Consider the following 14,813-nt stretch of genomic DNA (forward strand, 5'->3'; position numbering starts at 1 on the left):
AAAAGGAGAGTTAATAAATATTAAAAAAATAAAAATAAATATAGAGGGTTAAAAATATTGTTTATCATCTTAGAAAGCATTATATGTTATTAAACTTAAACATAATTAATTACGAGTGATTTCATACTCTATTTATATATATATATATATATATATATATATTAACATTAACATAATATATAATTTTTAAAATATATACTAAAAATCATTTTATTATTATTGTTTTATTTTTATTTTTTTTCCTAAAAGTAGCACACATAATTACAATAATATATAGATATAGTTTAATAATTAGATTGTAAAGAAGCACATTACATGAATACTGCTTAAGTTAAAATAGTGATTCGTGTAGTGCGTTCACGTACACTATGTGTGATCCCTTGTCTGAAAAAAAAAGGTACTAGATTTGTATGGTAATAATATGTAGAAAAAAACTATGTACCCGATTTCAAAATATTTTATATATGAAATATATTTTATTATAATAATTTTGTTTTAATATTTTCAAAATTACATTTTTATTACACCTGATGAGTTTATCACTAATGATAAAATTTAATTAAGTTACATAAATATAAGATTAACATATACATAGAATAAATATATTAAAACTAATTTTTTTATAAAAAGATAAAAATAAATTACTATTTAAAATACTAAAGACTATAGAACAAGATGTAAATGAGAACTTCTTATAAAATCTTTACAATAAAGATACTGACAGACAAAAAATTAAATTAAAAAAGAGTCTTTTAATAATAGAATTAAAATGACTAATAAATTATGTTTACATGGACAGTATTCATGGTGACAAATATCCTAATTGAAAATTAAGATTTCCATAATTCACACTGAAAACAAATTTATTGCAATTTCCAAGTAATGACATTCTTCACAATAAAACATAACTAATAAATCTTCCTGAAACAAACATAAAAAATGAGACATACATGTTTTATAATTTATTTTTTATTTTTTGTTGTATTGAGTCTAGGGAGTGTTTAAGCTATAGACTCATTTAATATATGTCAGGTTAAAAGGTGTCTGACACATACTTAAAAAATGTAAGAAAAAAAAAAACCAAAACACCTTATTATTCTACAAAGGTATCAGTATTACCTAACTTTCAAGTTCCTTCTACAGTATATTCTACATTGTTAAAACAAGATATTGATTCATTAGACAATAATATATTTTACATTCCTAAAATAAAAACTTTATCAATTTTTATATATTGAAACTCTTTTAATACAGCATTCAAACTCAACCCTTGAGTGATATATGAAGAGATGCTGCGCCTAAGTTTTTCTCCAGTTTTTCATAGTAAAGTTACCAAAATAGCAATGTATCCCTAACATGAAAAGAATTGATAAACAAAGAAACATTCAAAACTATATCAACTTAAAATTCTCAAAGGAGCATCTGAAAAATAATGTTGGAAGACAATACACAGATTTCTGGTAGTGATCAGAAAAATGGTTGCCTTATACATTTTTTTTCCTCAGTAAAAATGGTGCAAAAAAATACCCTAAGTATCAATTAAGCTGTACAAGAATACTCTGCTAGGTAGCTTCTTTGTCTGACAAGCTCGTGAAGGTCATGAACAATCTTGAAAACAGCATCTGGTCTTGCCAGCCTCAACGCATTTTGTGACATTTGTTGTAGTTCGTAGGCTTTTGGACCAAACCAATTGGCAACAATTTTTGCTATCTCTTTAGGAGATTTGGAGAACTTTCCAAATCCATTTTCAACTACATACGGGACATTGCCAGCTTCCTGAAAATGAAACTCCTCTATTTAATCAACCATGAAAAGGATTCCAGTAAACTCAAGCAAAAATATCTAGCTTTTACATTTTTCATGGAACTGAAACATATGCACCTTCAGACAAGTACACAAACACACAAGACAAGTACACAAGCATGAAGTAACATAATGTTTACTCCCTCTGAACTCAGCAATCAAAAAGGGATTAGTTAACAAACTTTGTATATTTTAGGACTATATTAACAAGATATGTCTTGGATTTTCTTCAATATAAACTCATGGAATAGTTCACTAAAATACTTCTTTTGAAAAAAGTGCACTGTAGCAAAAGTACATTCACTTGCTTTTATGAGAAGTTTAACAAGTTAAAATTTTGATATTCTGTAAAATACAGTCAGGGATTGCTTTACTGCCAGTAGAAAATAGTAGATGCATGTTTAACAAATACCTATATGAAAAGTATGCATGGAACAATTTAAACAAACACTTTTGAGAAAGATTCTTTCCACCTCTTTATTATGGTAAAAAAGCCTCTAGTTATAGCTAAAATAATTCATTAAGTTCTAGAACCCAGTCTCAAATTTACACTATGACATAATTGAATCAGCTGGATTTTTTGTACAAAAATCACAAAGTTCAGGAATCATAGCCATAACCAGAATACCTGTCCAGCAATGTAATCATTCAGAATAACAGGGAGGCCTCTGATCTGGGCTTCTGCAATGGTCCCGGGGCCCGCCTACAAGAAAGAAGAACCCATCAATTGCTGCCATAATTAGGTGCAAAAAACTTAGTCAGGATAGAGCATTCAAACCTTTGTAATGATGCAATCGCAAGCTCCCATGCATTCCTCCATTTTGGTAACAAATCCCTTGACCTAAATATGAGTAAATTAATTCAGGGGCGTTGAATAAATAATTACTATGCTCATCAACAAATTGAAGTGTCACGGACCCCAAACAAAAAACTTAATATGAAGTTTCACACCTGAAGTTTTCTACATTTTCTAATGAAAAGAAAAAGTAATATTACTCTGGGTCCTATGTATAAGATCCTTTTAACAAATTCACAATAATTAAGAAACTACTTGTCCTCAACCAATGGTTAACGTGAAATATTATTTCCAGTTTGACCCGGGTTCAATCTGGGTTGAACCAGTGAATGCTAAATCAATATTTTCACTAGTTCAATCACCAGTCTAGTTTCAAAAAACATTGCATATGAGAAATCTGATTCTAAGGCTAGATACCTAGTTCATTGTGTAGTACACTAGCAAAAGTCAATCACCATGGACAGCTGACAATTAAAATTTAAGCCTATGCAGGAAACACCAAAGATTGTAGAGAGAGCGCAATAAAACTACAAAATATATTGTAATTTATATTTGAATAAAAAATGATTAACAAGGTTCTGAGGAAATATTTTAAGGGTAACAATACCTGCACAGGAACCTTCCAATCAATAGAATTCAGTTTGTTAAGAAGTTTCTTATTGCGTCCACATATCACTAGGATCTGACCTGCAGGGGCCCCAACATTCTCATCGTATAATGAATCCCCAAGTGCCCGAGCAGTAGCCTCAATGGGACCCATACCTTCACCACCTCCAATCAATAATACAGCAGGAAGATCCTCATCCATCCCTAGTTCTCTCCGTAGTTCATCCTACAAAATAAAGTAGAGAAAGCCAACAAAATCAATACTACCTGATGCACTTAAGAAAATATAACAGTGATGTAGACTTGCTTGTGACTTCTATGTTAAAGGGTTAATTATTTCAACCTTCGTTGGGCTAGTTCTTAAAAGTTTTTACACCTACACCCTTCTATTTTGATAAATTCCACTAAGCGCGTTGCTTTATTATATATTAGAAGACTTTGTGTGTAGTTTTCATAAAAGTAGGGGAGTTAGGTCTAGGTGTAAAGTCACAAATAGATAATGGAATTAGAACAGAAGCACAGTAAGAAGGAGGTGACTGTAATTTCACAAACAAAAAGAATGTCCGATAATTAGCCTTAACCTCATAGATCATTGTTACTAGCCCAATTCAAAACATTCACACTTCAACAAGCACTGAAACCAGAGACCATTTAACATGAAGTGTATTGAATTGTATGTTCGATGAAAAAAGAATAACAGTGAAACCAGTTCAGATCCAAGTTTGTACGATTAAAGTATAAATAATACATTCCTATATAATATATGCATCAATTAGTTACAAGTATAGCAGTTATGCTGTACACTAATTAAAATTTACAATACTTGACTACAGCCTGTAGTCATACAATCAGAACCTACACAAAACACCAAAGCTGATAATTTTAGTATCATACTACACATTTGATTGTCGCTTAAACAAAATCAAGGAAATAACTTATAGTTTAAAGGCAATCATTAGCAAAAAGTGTCAGCACTGTTTACATGGAAATGGTTATTATCTATCTACTTGCAATAACTTGAAAACCTAATATAAATTACTACTCCCATCATCCTATCACAGAATTTCAAACAAGCCAGAGGCATTCATTAGGTAATAGTATATATAGCACATCATTCGGTGTTGTGATTCCAGAATTGTTAGTGAACTTGCTAAGAATTCAAGTAGTGGCTATAAGAATAACACCTTGGGGCGAACATGCTTAACAAAGGAAGGCCGGACAGGTAGACCAAAAATCTTTATTTGGGATTGCTGCAATCCTGCTTTCAATGCCCTTTGCGCAACATCTGTTGTAGGACAATAGCATCTAGTTACAAGCTTATGAAACCTAAAGAAAACAAGAAATAAGATGTCAATAAAATTCTAGATATGATTTTTTAAAAAGGAAATAATAAAAAAATAGAACTAACCATGTTGGATGGCATGTGCTTAAATCTGTGATAACTGTAGTAAAAACAATCTTATCTAAAAGACCCTTTGACCTCAAAATTCGAAGTGGAACGTGCTGCATCAGTGGATGCACACTGATTATTATATCTGGTTGGTATTTCATTAGACCTTTAGCAACCTCACTGTAAAAAGAGAATGGATGGTTTAACTATGACATGTGATGTTATACTATATTTGAGATGAGATACAAAGGGCATATTGTAAATGTAATACTGTATATGCACAAAGTGAATGTATTACTGTATATGCATAGGGAAATGTTGTGAAACAAGGGATGCAAAAAAGTCAATAAACATTGCAAGCTGCAACCAGAGATCAATCTATCCAGATTACAGAATATCATTTGCAGAACATGAATACCAAATTAGAACCACCCTGAAATACTACCAAATTACTGTACTATCTTTTTTGCAAAAGAATCAAGTAATATAAATTATGCTTTAACCCGAGAAATAAATGAATCAGTACAAGCACAATCTATTCCCACAACTACAAAAGCAATACACAAAAATAATGAAACTATTCTGATATAACTTATAAATTTAATGATCAAAATAAAACTTTCTAACTACAAAAACAGGTTGAATGCTAAAGCAGTATATGCATGGAGCCTGGACTATCACACATGCATCATTTTGCATGCCTATCAACTATAATGAACGCATTGGTTTTCTTATTCATCAAAGTAATTTGTCAAGAAATGGGAGTAGGAATTGTTGCATGAAGGCAATCAAATCCAAATCCTCACCGAGCTATGAAAGTTCCAGTTGCAGCAAAATTAGACTGGTGCACAACGCGCGGGGCAGTTCCATAGTAAGTCAGCTTCCACAATGGCCCGTGTTTCACCAAAAAGCTATAGCTCCTAGGAAGTTGGTTGAACGGCCAAGGTGTGTGGTCAGCCCACAAATCAGTAACAAAAACCTGTACCGTGAACCCAAACTGAGAACACAATCCAACAAAAAAAATACATGCATTCACGCATCCTTTCATGTGATGTGATTCCCTATAACCTCCCATCACCTTAAACGCAACCATTCCTAAATTCATCATCATTAACGTACAATCAGAGGGTATTTGGAAGAGCTTGTAGACAACTTATTTGAGCTTACCCAAATGACATAACCAAACTCTTTTTTCTGTGAGGGGAAACCTGTCTTGCTTAAGTTATGTAAAATCACTGTGAGCAATAAAGCCCTCTAACGAGTATTTGAAGCAATTCAATACCCAAAGCTCAACAAGAGATAACTGGTTAAGCACAAACAACCTCAATGTCAATTTTATATACGTGTTAGGTAATCATATAAGCACTTTTAATAACTTCTCATCACCTGAGAAAGGTAAATATTCAACTCAGTCCTAAAATTATTATCATTAACTTACAATTGAGGGTGTTTGAAAATGCTTCTAGACAACTTATTTGAGCTTATAAAAATGACTGATACGTCATGTTAACTCTTCTTGTACAAAACCACATGTATACTTTACACAACACAATCTTACTCGAGCCAGGTAGAATCATTATAAGCCACAAAGTTCTCTTCTCTTTCAAGTATTTAAATGAGTTGTATATTTCCAGGACTCAAATTCTGAACTACTAAATAAATGGAAACAACCTCAAACCATTTCATGAGCTCAATGATACTAATATAAACTATTTCTACGTTATTTGAAGAAGATTATTTTTAGTTAAACTAAACAAAACAATCATCACCATTTTCCCCTACTTTTAAATAAAGAAACATCTCATACTATTCCCATTGCATAAAAAAAGAGTTTACCAAACCAAACCTGGTAATCATCTCCAAATTCTTCATAGAATGCAGCCTTGATAGCTTCAGCGGAAGCTCGATGCCCACCACCAGTGTCACTCATCAAAATCAAAACTTTTTTGGGCCTCTCACCCCCCACGCTATTCCCGCGAAGCCCCTCATTCTCTACCCCGCCACACTCATCCACTCTAACCCCACTCCCGTCACCGTCACCGTCACAGCCACCACTACCACCACCATCGCCATCCGCGACTCGCAGCGAGGCGAACCCAATCGGGATCTTCTCGCAGTGAAACCTAATTGCTCTGTTAAACTCGCTGAGAACATTCCTGACCCTAACTCCCGCTGCCCCCACCTTCATCGAAACGCTGCGTCTGGCTCCCGCTCCGCCATTGAAGCGCAGGAAATTGGATTGTACAGCGGTGTCGGTGCGGAAATGATCGAAGGCGAAGCGATTGACGTGCGATGCCAAATCAAGAAGCACACCGGATTCTTGCCTAACACCGTTTTTCATTGTGGTTTCAAACCGTGACTAATCAGTAATCGTCACTAATTGTTCCTAACAACAACAACAACACTATTATCTGAGAATTTTGAGAGAAGAAAGAGCATTGAGCAAAGAACGTAGACTACAGAGTATTGTTGGAGTTTTGTTTGTATGGTGTGGTGTGGGTTGTGTCATGTGGATTGGGTTGAGGACACTGGGAAGGTGCTTGTCACGTGACCAGCCAATGGAAGAGCGCCACGTCACGTGCGTCTCAAGCGACGCAACGAACTTGGTATTGCAGGCACGGTTTCAGCGTTGAACAAACCTGGGTTTGGGTTCTTGTTTGAAGGTTTGGGTTGGGTTGGTGGTTAGCGCGATACGATGTATGATGCGATTTCGTACGAGGATGATTTATAGAGGTGCCTTGGTGCTCGATTGAAGGGTAAGGTGCCTAGTTAATCCTTAAAGAGACTATGACACCTTCAAAATAAGGAAATTTTAGCAATCTATGTACAACATGTGATGAAAATGTGTGTTTTTATTAAATCAAAAACAAAATAATTTGGTTTGAATTCTATATTAAATCAAATTACATCTAATTATCGTCTCTTTTTAAGATTAGTTAAAATTATTTTTTAATAAAATGAAAACTGTCCTGGCATAGCCGACCAACATGCTAACGCGTCTCGGGCACCCTGACTGAACCGATCGAAACACATGCACGATCAGACCGACCGACATATATAATCATTAAACGCTCAAATCAAGGTCAGTGAAGCTAAATTACCATTAAGAATTAGGTAATGCAACCATAAGTGTAATTTATTCCACTAATCAAGCCCAACGAGGTAAGCCCATTAAAATAATATAAATAGCACACATTTCAAAAAACAATGTAACGTCATTATTACTCTACACCTACCAGAGTGTTGAACACTCTTTACTGACTTGAGCGTCAGAGTGTTTTTTGCAGATATCTCTCCCATTTGGCATACTCGAGACCGAAAACCAAAAAAGTAGCGCGAAGGCAAGAAGGATTCCAACAAAACCCTAGCACCCTATCCGAAAGAAAGATGAAGACGAAGACTTCAATAGTTCTCTAGATCTCATCTTCCTATAAGAAAAAAAAAAACCTTATTTTTATGTTTTATAACAAAATTTACAATTTCTAATATATTCAAATACATTAAATTTGAATCAATATTATTTTCTTTTATAAATATTTTATTTAAATAATATAATTCAGATTTAGTGATTTTTTTTAAATTTCCTTAGTCAAATAATATATTTTGTTATTCTAAGTTTTTATAAAAATAATTATCCTCTTAAAATTTGATAGAAATTCCAATAGTAATGTCTTTCTGAATCAAACAACATTTTCCGTCCAACCCTGTAACACGTGTTTCTAACACTCTTTCTTTGAACATATCATTACATTGTTTTGAGAAACATGAAATTTTGGTTGGCATGTGTTTCTTATGCCGCATGCATGTATAAATAATGACAGGGAAGACCCTTCACTAGTTGACCCTTCACCCATTACCGTCCAAAACAACCAATGGTTATTGAAATTTGTTCCACCATGGCTTATGGGTTCATACCTTGTCACTCACCACCCAAAAATCTGCACTTATTCTTAATGGGGAAAAAATAAAACACTTTTAAATTCTCTATCAAACATGCAACTCTTAATATCTCTCATTCAAATTTTTATATAAATAAATTATTAAAAACAAATCATTTGTTTGCATATGATTTTTTTTTATGTTTATATATCAAATATTAAATACTTATAAAGAATTCATATGCTAGCACATAGTTTTATATTATTTTTTAGTTTGTTAACTTGTAGCACTTAAGGGGTGGCAAAGCGGGCCAGTCGGTCCGCATTGGCCCGCCCCGCGCTTGGCCCGCAAAAATGCGGGTCGGGTTGGTCCGCCCCGCAAAGTTATTGCGGACTAGAATTCTCAATCTGCCCTGCATAAGAGCTGATCCGCGGGTTTGCGGGTCAGCCCGCGTTCTTTTATTTTTTTTATTAAATTAAATATATATATATATATATTTTACATTTTGTTTTTACAAAATTGTCAAATTAAACCTATATATTTGTTACTATCAAACCTAAATTCTTTTTCTTCCTTTTCAAAAATAGTCAAACATCAAAACATTAAACATAGAGATAAATATCAAATATCACTATTCTTCCACTTCCAAAACATTAAAAATACCTAATTCCAAAACATTAAACATAAACATAAACATTAATTCAAAAACATTAAACATAAACATTATTGACGCGATTATGTTGTGTTTCTTTCTTTGAAATTTTGTAAAAACCTAATTGCGTTGCCTTGCTGCGACTAAGTGCCAATTTTTTTTTCTTGCGGCTAAGCGGGCTAGCCCGCCCCGTCCCACTCCTGGCTCGCACAGGTTGCGGGCTAATGTGGGACGGGCTAATGCGAGTTAGCGGGTTGAAAATGTCAGTCTTCCCCGCGTTTTTTACCAACGGGCCGCGGGTCGACCCGCCCCACTTTGCCATCCTAGTAGCACTAACACTATATTTACTTCCATTTTTGTCCTTTTTATTTATAAATACTTGTTAACATATATTGTTACCTTTTAAATAAACTTTCTTCATAGGCCAATTTTAAAAAGCATATATATATATATATATTAAACTTTTTAGAAAACTAGAATTTCCTTATATCTAAATTAATTTATAAAATTTCTCTCCTACTACTTTTTTCTAAAAAATATTTATGCACAGGATATCTGAAGTAAATTTATATAATCATCCAATTATAAGTTATTATATACATTAAATTTTACGATAATGATTTTAAAAAATATATTAGTAGATATTTATGATTAATTAATAATGTAAGAAAAACTACTGGTACTATTAATTATAGTGTATATATATGGATTAGTTATTATGAAAAGTGAAAGTATTTAATTAGTTATTTAAGTTGTAGATTATGTATTCATAACTTCAGATGTATTGCAACATCCTTCATAAACAGTCAATTAAATAATGTAGTTGTTAAATAAAATAAAATAAACAAAACAAAAAGAATCTTTAAAATACTAAGAAAAACAAAATAAACTTTAGAAAGGACTAAAGGAAGTAATTCCTTGTAAAGAAAGTAAAAAATTAAAATAATACATTCCAAGTATGTTTTAATGTCAGTATGACTTAAGAAACCAGTTAGAAGCATGCTACTTTACAAGTCTACACTGTTATTCTTTGGATAGCAGATCAATTACTTTGAACTATAGTTGAGAACAGCAGTTTGTTGATATCTCCAGAATCAGCCTCGTGTGTCTCATTCCCTGCATTCAACACATTCACAGAAATTCATTCATTTTTTCCACAATTCTAGCAGTGTACAAAAGGTAATAACCTAAGATCATATTAACCATTTTTGAATTCTTGCAGTGTCATGCATGGTAACTATCTAAGATCAACCAGTATGATAAACCAGATTTGACAATACTCGTCCCAAATGCTTGGATAGAGTCCTTCCCTACAATGCCACTGTGGACAAAACACTGAAACAAACCATACCTTCATTGATGTACTCTACACCTAATTAGGCATCATAAGACATTTAACCACAGCCACTGCCTGCCTATTTTATAGGCACATCAATGGCAGAGGCATAATCTAAATAAATTACGCAAGCAATCAAGACAAAGGGTCTACCAAGACATGTTTTTCCACTAAGTCCTTACAGAAGAAAAAAAAATAAGTAAAAAATTAAATGATTTTTTCATAAATGAAAATTAACTTAGGCATAAACTTATAGAAGTTTTTTCATATTAACTTCACTGAAAGATGCTTTTTAACAACTTAATTTTAACTTTTAGAGAGCTAATTTCCCTTTTTCCTCTAATTGGTTATCAACAAATTCATTCAAGAAAGCCCACAATAGTCTCAAATGGGGAAAAAGGACTTAAGCAAAAGAGATAGGAGGTACAAGTGGGGGAAAACCCTACTTTTAAGTAAGGTATTTGAGTCTTTTCTAACCAAATTTGGTGAACCATATTATGTTATAGTGTATAAATAAGTGCAAAACTTACCTTACATACTAATTTTTGACTAATTTTGTGGGGATGACTTAAGCCTAAATCTACTTTATAATATAAATATTCAATTTCAAGGGAAATAAATAAGAGCTGCATCATTGTGGGCATGTGATTTTTTCACGTTGAGGCACTAAAACAAGTGCAACAAAATGAGTCAGTAGAAATGAGATGAAAACAGTAATAACTGTGTTAACATCTCAACTATGAAAATATTAGTACCATGGTACAAATAGGAACTTTGAGGCACTATAGCAGGCTCACTCGGAAGTATAAATACACCAGTAGCTGCATGACTCCGTTGTATAGATCAGGAAAGGAAAAACATTGTATTTAGGTTTGAGGGGTTCCTCACTACACTTATAGGAAGAAATAACTTATGAGCTTGTTCATTGTTATTAGATATAAAAATAATAAAAACCCTTCACCTAATATAGCTTAAGCTTTTGGGAGAATTAGTTCTTGACATTGGCCCTGTTTTTCTAAATATAAAAGTTGAACTTCGGCTCAAGGTACAGTGAGCTTGTGCATTATCCATGCTTCAAGTTTGAAGGTCTCGTGCATGTGAGGAAATGTTAGGTATAAAACCAATCATGAACTTCGGTTAACAGCTAACAGCTCAAGTTTCTGCAAAAACTAGCTCATGACAATTTTGTTCATGTGCCTAGTCTGATTTATTGAGAATAATATTCCATATTGTTCTTCAATCCATCACTCTTCGTCTAGTGCTATATGCAGTTGTTCCACTACAACAAGGCCAAGCTGTCCCTTCCAAGGCTAAAAAACAACTGTCTCACAACACAAGCCTTGATCCTGAAGTGGTAGTTGAGACTCAACAATACACTCTAACCCAAGCTCGTTCTCCCCCTTTTTTTTGTCATTTCACTCTCCCAATTGATGTCTATTCAACTCCATTCCCCTTTCCTTACCACATCAATCCCCACTTCTAAGATAGTGGAACTGATCCAGATCACAACATATTATCCTCTTTCAAAAGACCAAAAGATCTTGAATAAAATATATTTAATTAAAACCAATACATTGGCATCCGGTAAATTTTGCAACTACATGAACAATGACACATCCATTAAATAAGGTTGTTAAATTTGATGTATGGAAAACTGCCAAGATAATAAATCCTTCAAACTCCTAACCTGTTTTGGATCTTACTTGAGCTGTCCATTCTTCAATTACCTGCATAATCAGTTAAAATTGGGTAAAAATCATTGCAACTGCACTTAGTTTCTGCTTGACTGTCTAGGTGAAAACTAATGACATACAAAATTTTGGATGAAATGGTATGACAGAAATGCAAGAAAACGTAAACAGAATGAGAATGTATTCTTTTCCACTTTGAGTCATAAATTCAGTTGAAATTGTTTTGCTCTATCCTCCATTTTCTATGTTCTCACGTTCCACCAACTCAACCAAAAATAAACTTGGTTATGTAGGCAAAGCAACATGGAAGCTACCCAAGGACACCTTTGGTTGGGTAAAATTTAAAAGCAAAGCCCCTAATTTGATTTATCTTGGTTGCTTGCTGGCAAACAATGTAAACACTTGAAAACACCATTTGGAAAATAGACAACCATTGAGAATAACATAGATATACATGCATAAATTACCATCATGCTCCACTTTGATACCTTAAAATGGAAGATACTACACTTTCTTTTTTGAACTATAACTTTTTATTCCCTTATGAAATCAAGACCTAGCGCAGATACTTAATCCTTTGAACAGCTAAAACTCCTCTTGAGAGTCTACGTGAACCATTATGCACTTCTTAGTAATTCATGAGAAAAATGGACATCCAATATACGAAATTTCTAAAGACACTGAAGAACTAACTTTAAAAAAAGGAAAAGGAAACACACTCGCTCACATTTTCATTATTTTATCTGCATAAAAACACTGACAGACTAACTTAAAAAAAAATCAATTAAAAAAGATACACACCAAGTCCCTCACACACAATTTCATTAGTTTTTATTTAAATTGAGGGACCAACTTAAAAAATCAATTAAAACAAAAAAACAAAAAGGCACACACATTCACAATTACCTGTTTGAAGTTAGTGAATGCAGCATCATCTTCACCAGTGGAGGAGATGCCCAAGGCTGGTTGCATTCGCTGCACCAAATTCCTGTTCTCCACCAGAATTCTCTGAGCCTGATCAATCAAATCCTGCACAAGTGAACAACCAAACCAACATCAAATTCAAAACAAAGGTGTTGTTCATCTTTATAAGCACACATCGATACAAGTATGGTTTTAATAAAAAGTACGCAACAGCAATGTTGGCCACATGTCAAGATTTTTGGAGTCACCGCAACTGCAACAGCGATCACAATCTAAAATCTAAGGTATCACTATCAATCAAATCAATAGAACCCACCAGAATGCAGAATAATTAACAGTAAAGTACCTGCTTAGCAGCCAGAAGCTCATGGCACTGTCCCTTCAAGGTTGCTATATCTTCCTGAACCTTCTTTATTCTAGAAACCAGTTTCATAGGGTTAGCCTGCAAAACCCAATTCAGTTTTAAGCATAAAGGTACGAACTTAGAGGTGCCCATGATTGGTTTTAGCAAGGAATCGAAGAAATATGAATGATGGTACACAGAAAACAGTGAAAAGAGTGATGGGGTGTTGTGCTTACATTTTCAGGGTAAACCTGCAGAAACTCCTTTTCGAGGCGATGGTGAACTGTAGAGAGATCGTGATTGGCCTTTGTGAAAAGGTTCAAAAGCCCATCTGTTGCTTGGTGGTATTGATGCCCCATCTTGGCTTCACGCTGCAATGCTGAATTGGGGATTCAAATGTTCATCGTGCGTTTAGGTGTAACCAGTGTGTTTTCGGAGCCAAAACAAATTCAAATATCTAGACACTAGAATAGAAGAAAAAATAAAGCACTTTTATTTATTTATTTTGATCTTTTATTTATATTTAAAAAAAATTAATTTAATCTTTCATCTTTTAAATTTTTTTCAATTTCATTTTTCCGTAACATAAAGGAATATTCTCATGAGGGATCAAAGCACATTTCAGTTGAGATTGAAAGGTTGTGTATTTTTAGAAATTAATGTAATTTGGAGATAAGATAATGTCAACATCTATCAACATGAGGTCTTCTCTCAATAAACTAAATGATGTGATTTCAATTCTTACATCACTTTCGTTTGCTTAATCAATCACTCTGACTTTGGTTATAAGTGGTGGATTTTGATTCTTAAATAGTTCAGACATCCAAAATAAATAAACTAAACGACATGATTTTTACTCTTAAATTGCTTTATTTGTCTGATTAATTCAATAAGTGGTGTAACTTCGATTCTTAAAATCATTCCAGCATGTAGTCTAAATAATCTTATCAACACAATTTTAATTCTTAAATCACATTACTTTTAGTTATAAGTAGCATGATTTATTCTTAAATCATTTTGATGTCCAACCTAAATAAATTAAGTAATGCAATTTCAATTCTTAAATCATTCCATTTGTTTGATTTAATCTAACCTTTTTTATAAGAATCTTTGTTTTAGTTCTTAAATTACTCTAACGTCCAATGATATAATATAATAAATTATTTATTAATTTGAGTATCGAAAGATCATGTGTAAGTGAGTTTTTATTTAATTATTGCATGTTTTTTATTAGAGTTTAAATAATTCTTCTTTACTATCCATTACTTGAGTCATAAAGATCAAAGATTTTGTTTATTGAGAACATGATCAAAGAAATTTATTTTCAATAAAAACATTTGGAGTCTTATATGTGGAGCTTAAACCTACAACAAGATAATAATAGCTCTCTTCT

The 14,813-nt window shown here is 33.0% G+C and overlaps 2 protein-coding genes across 2 annotated transcripts; both read right to left on the minus strand.

The window, feature by feature from the left end:
* Positions 1-1,370: 1,370 nt before the first annotated feature.
* Positions 1,371-7,484, minus strand: MGD1 (monogalactosyl diacylglycerol synthase 1). Its single transcript, XM_068619942.2, has 8 exons — positions 6,442-7,484; positions 5,402-5,574; positions 4,614-4,775; positions 4,390-4,531; positions 3,207-3,431; positions 2,582-2,644; positions 2,432-2,506; positions 1,371-1,776 (listed from the first exon to the last, which is right to left on the minus strand). Exons 1-8 carry the CDS (start codon positions 6,934-6,936, stop codon positions 1,540-1,542), a joined length of 1,572 nt encoding a protein of 523 aa, XP_068476043.1. The 5' UTR covers positions 6,937-7,484; the 3' UTR covers positions 1,371-1,539.
* A 2,532-nt stretch (positions 7,485-10,016) lies between these two features.
* LOC137816688 (spindle/kinetochore-associated protein) lies at positions 10,017-13,910 on the minus strand. Its single transcript, XM_068619941.2, has 5 exons — positions 13,657-13,910; positions 13,424-13,519; positions 13,060-13,182; positions 12,150-12,189; positions 10,017-10,242 (listed from the first exon to the last, which is right to left on the minus strand). Exons 1-5 carry the CDS (start codon positions 13,777-13,779, stop codon positions 10,169-10,171), a joined length of 456 nt encoding a protein of 151 aa, XP_068476042.1. The 5' UTR covers positions 13,780-13,910; the 3' UTR covers positions 10,017-10,168.
* Positions 13,911-14,813: the final 903 nt, after the last annotated feature.

This window comes from Phaseolus vulgaris, chromosome 1 (assembly GCF_051622355.1).
Source record: "Phaseolus vulgaris cultivar YP4 chromosome 1, ASM5162235v1, whole genome shotgun sequence".
NCBI lineage: Eukaryota > Viridiplantae > Streptophyta > Magnoliopsida > Fabales > Fabaceae > Phaseolus > Phaseolus vulgaris.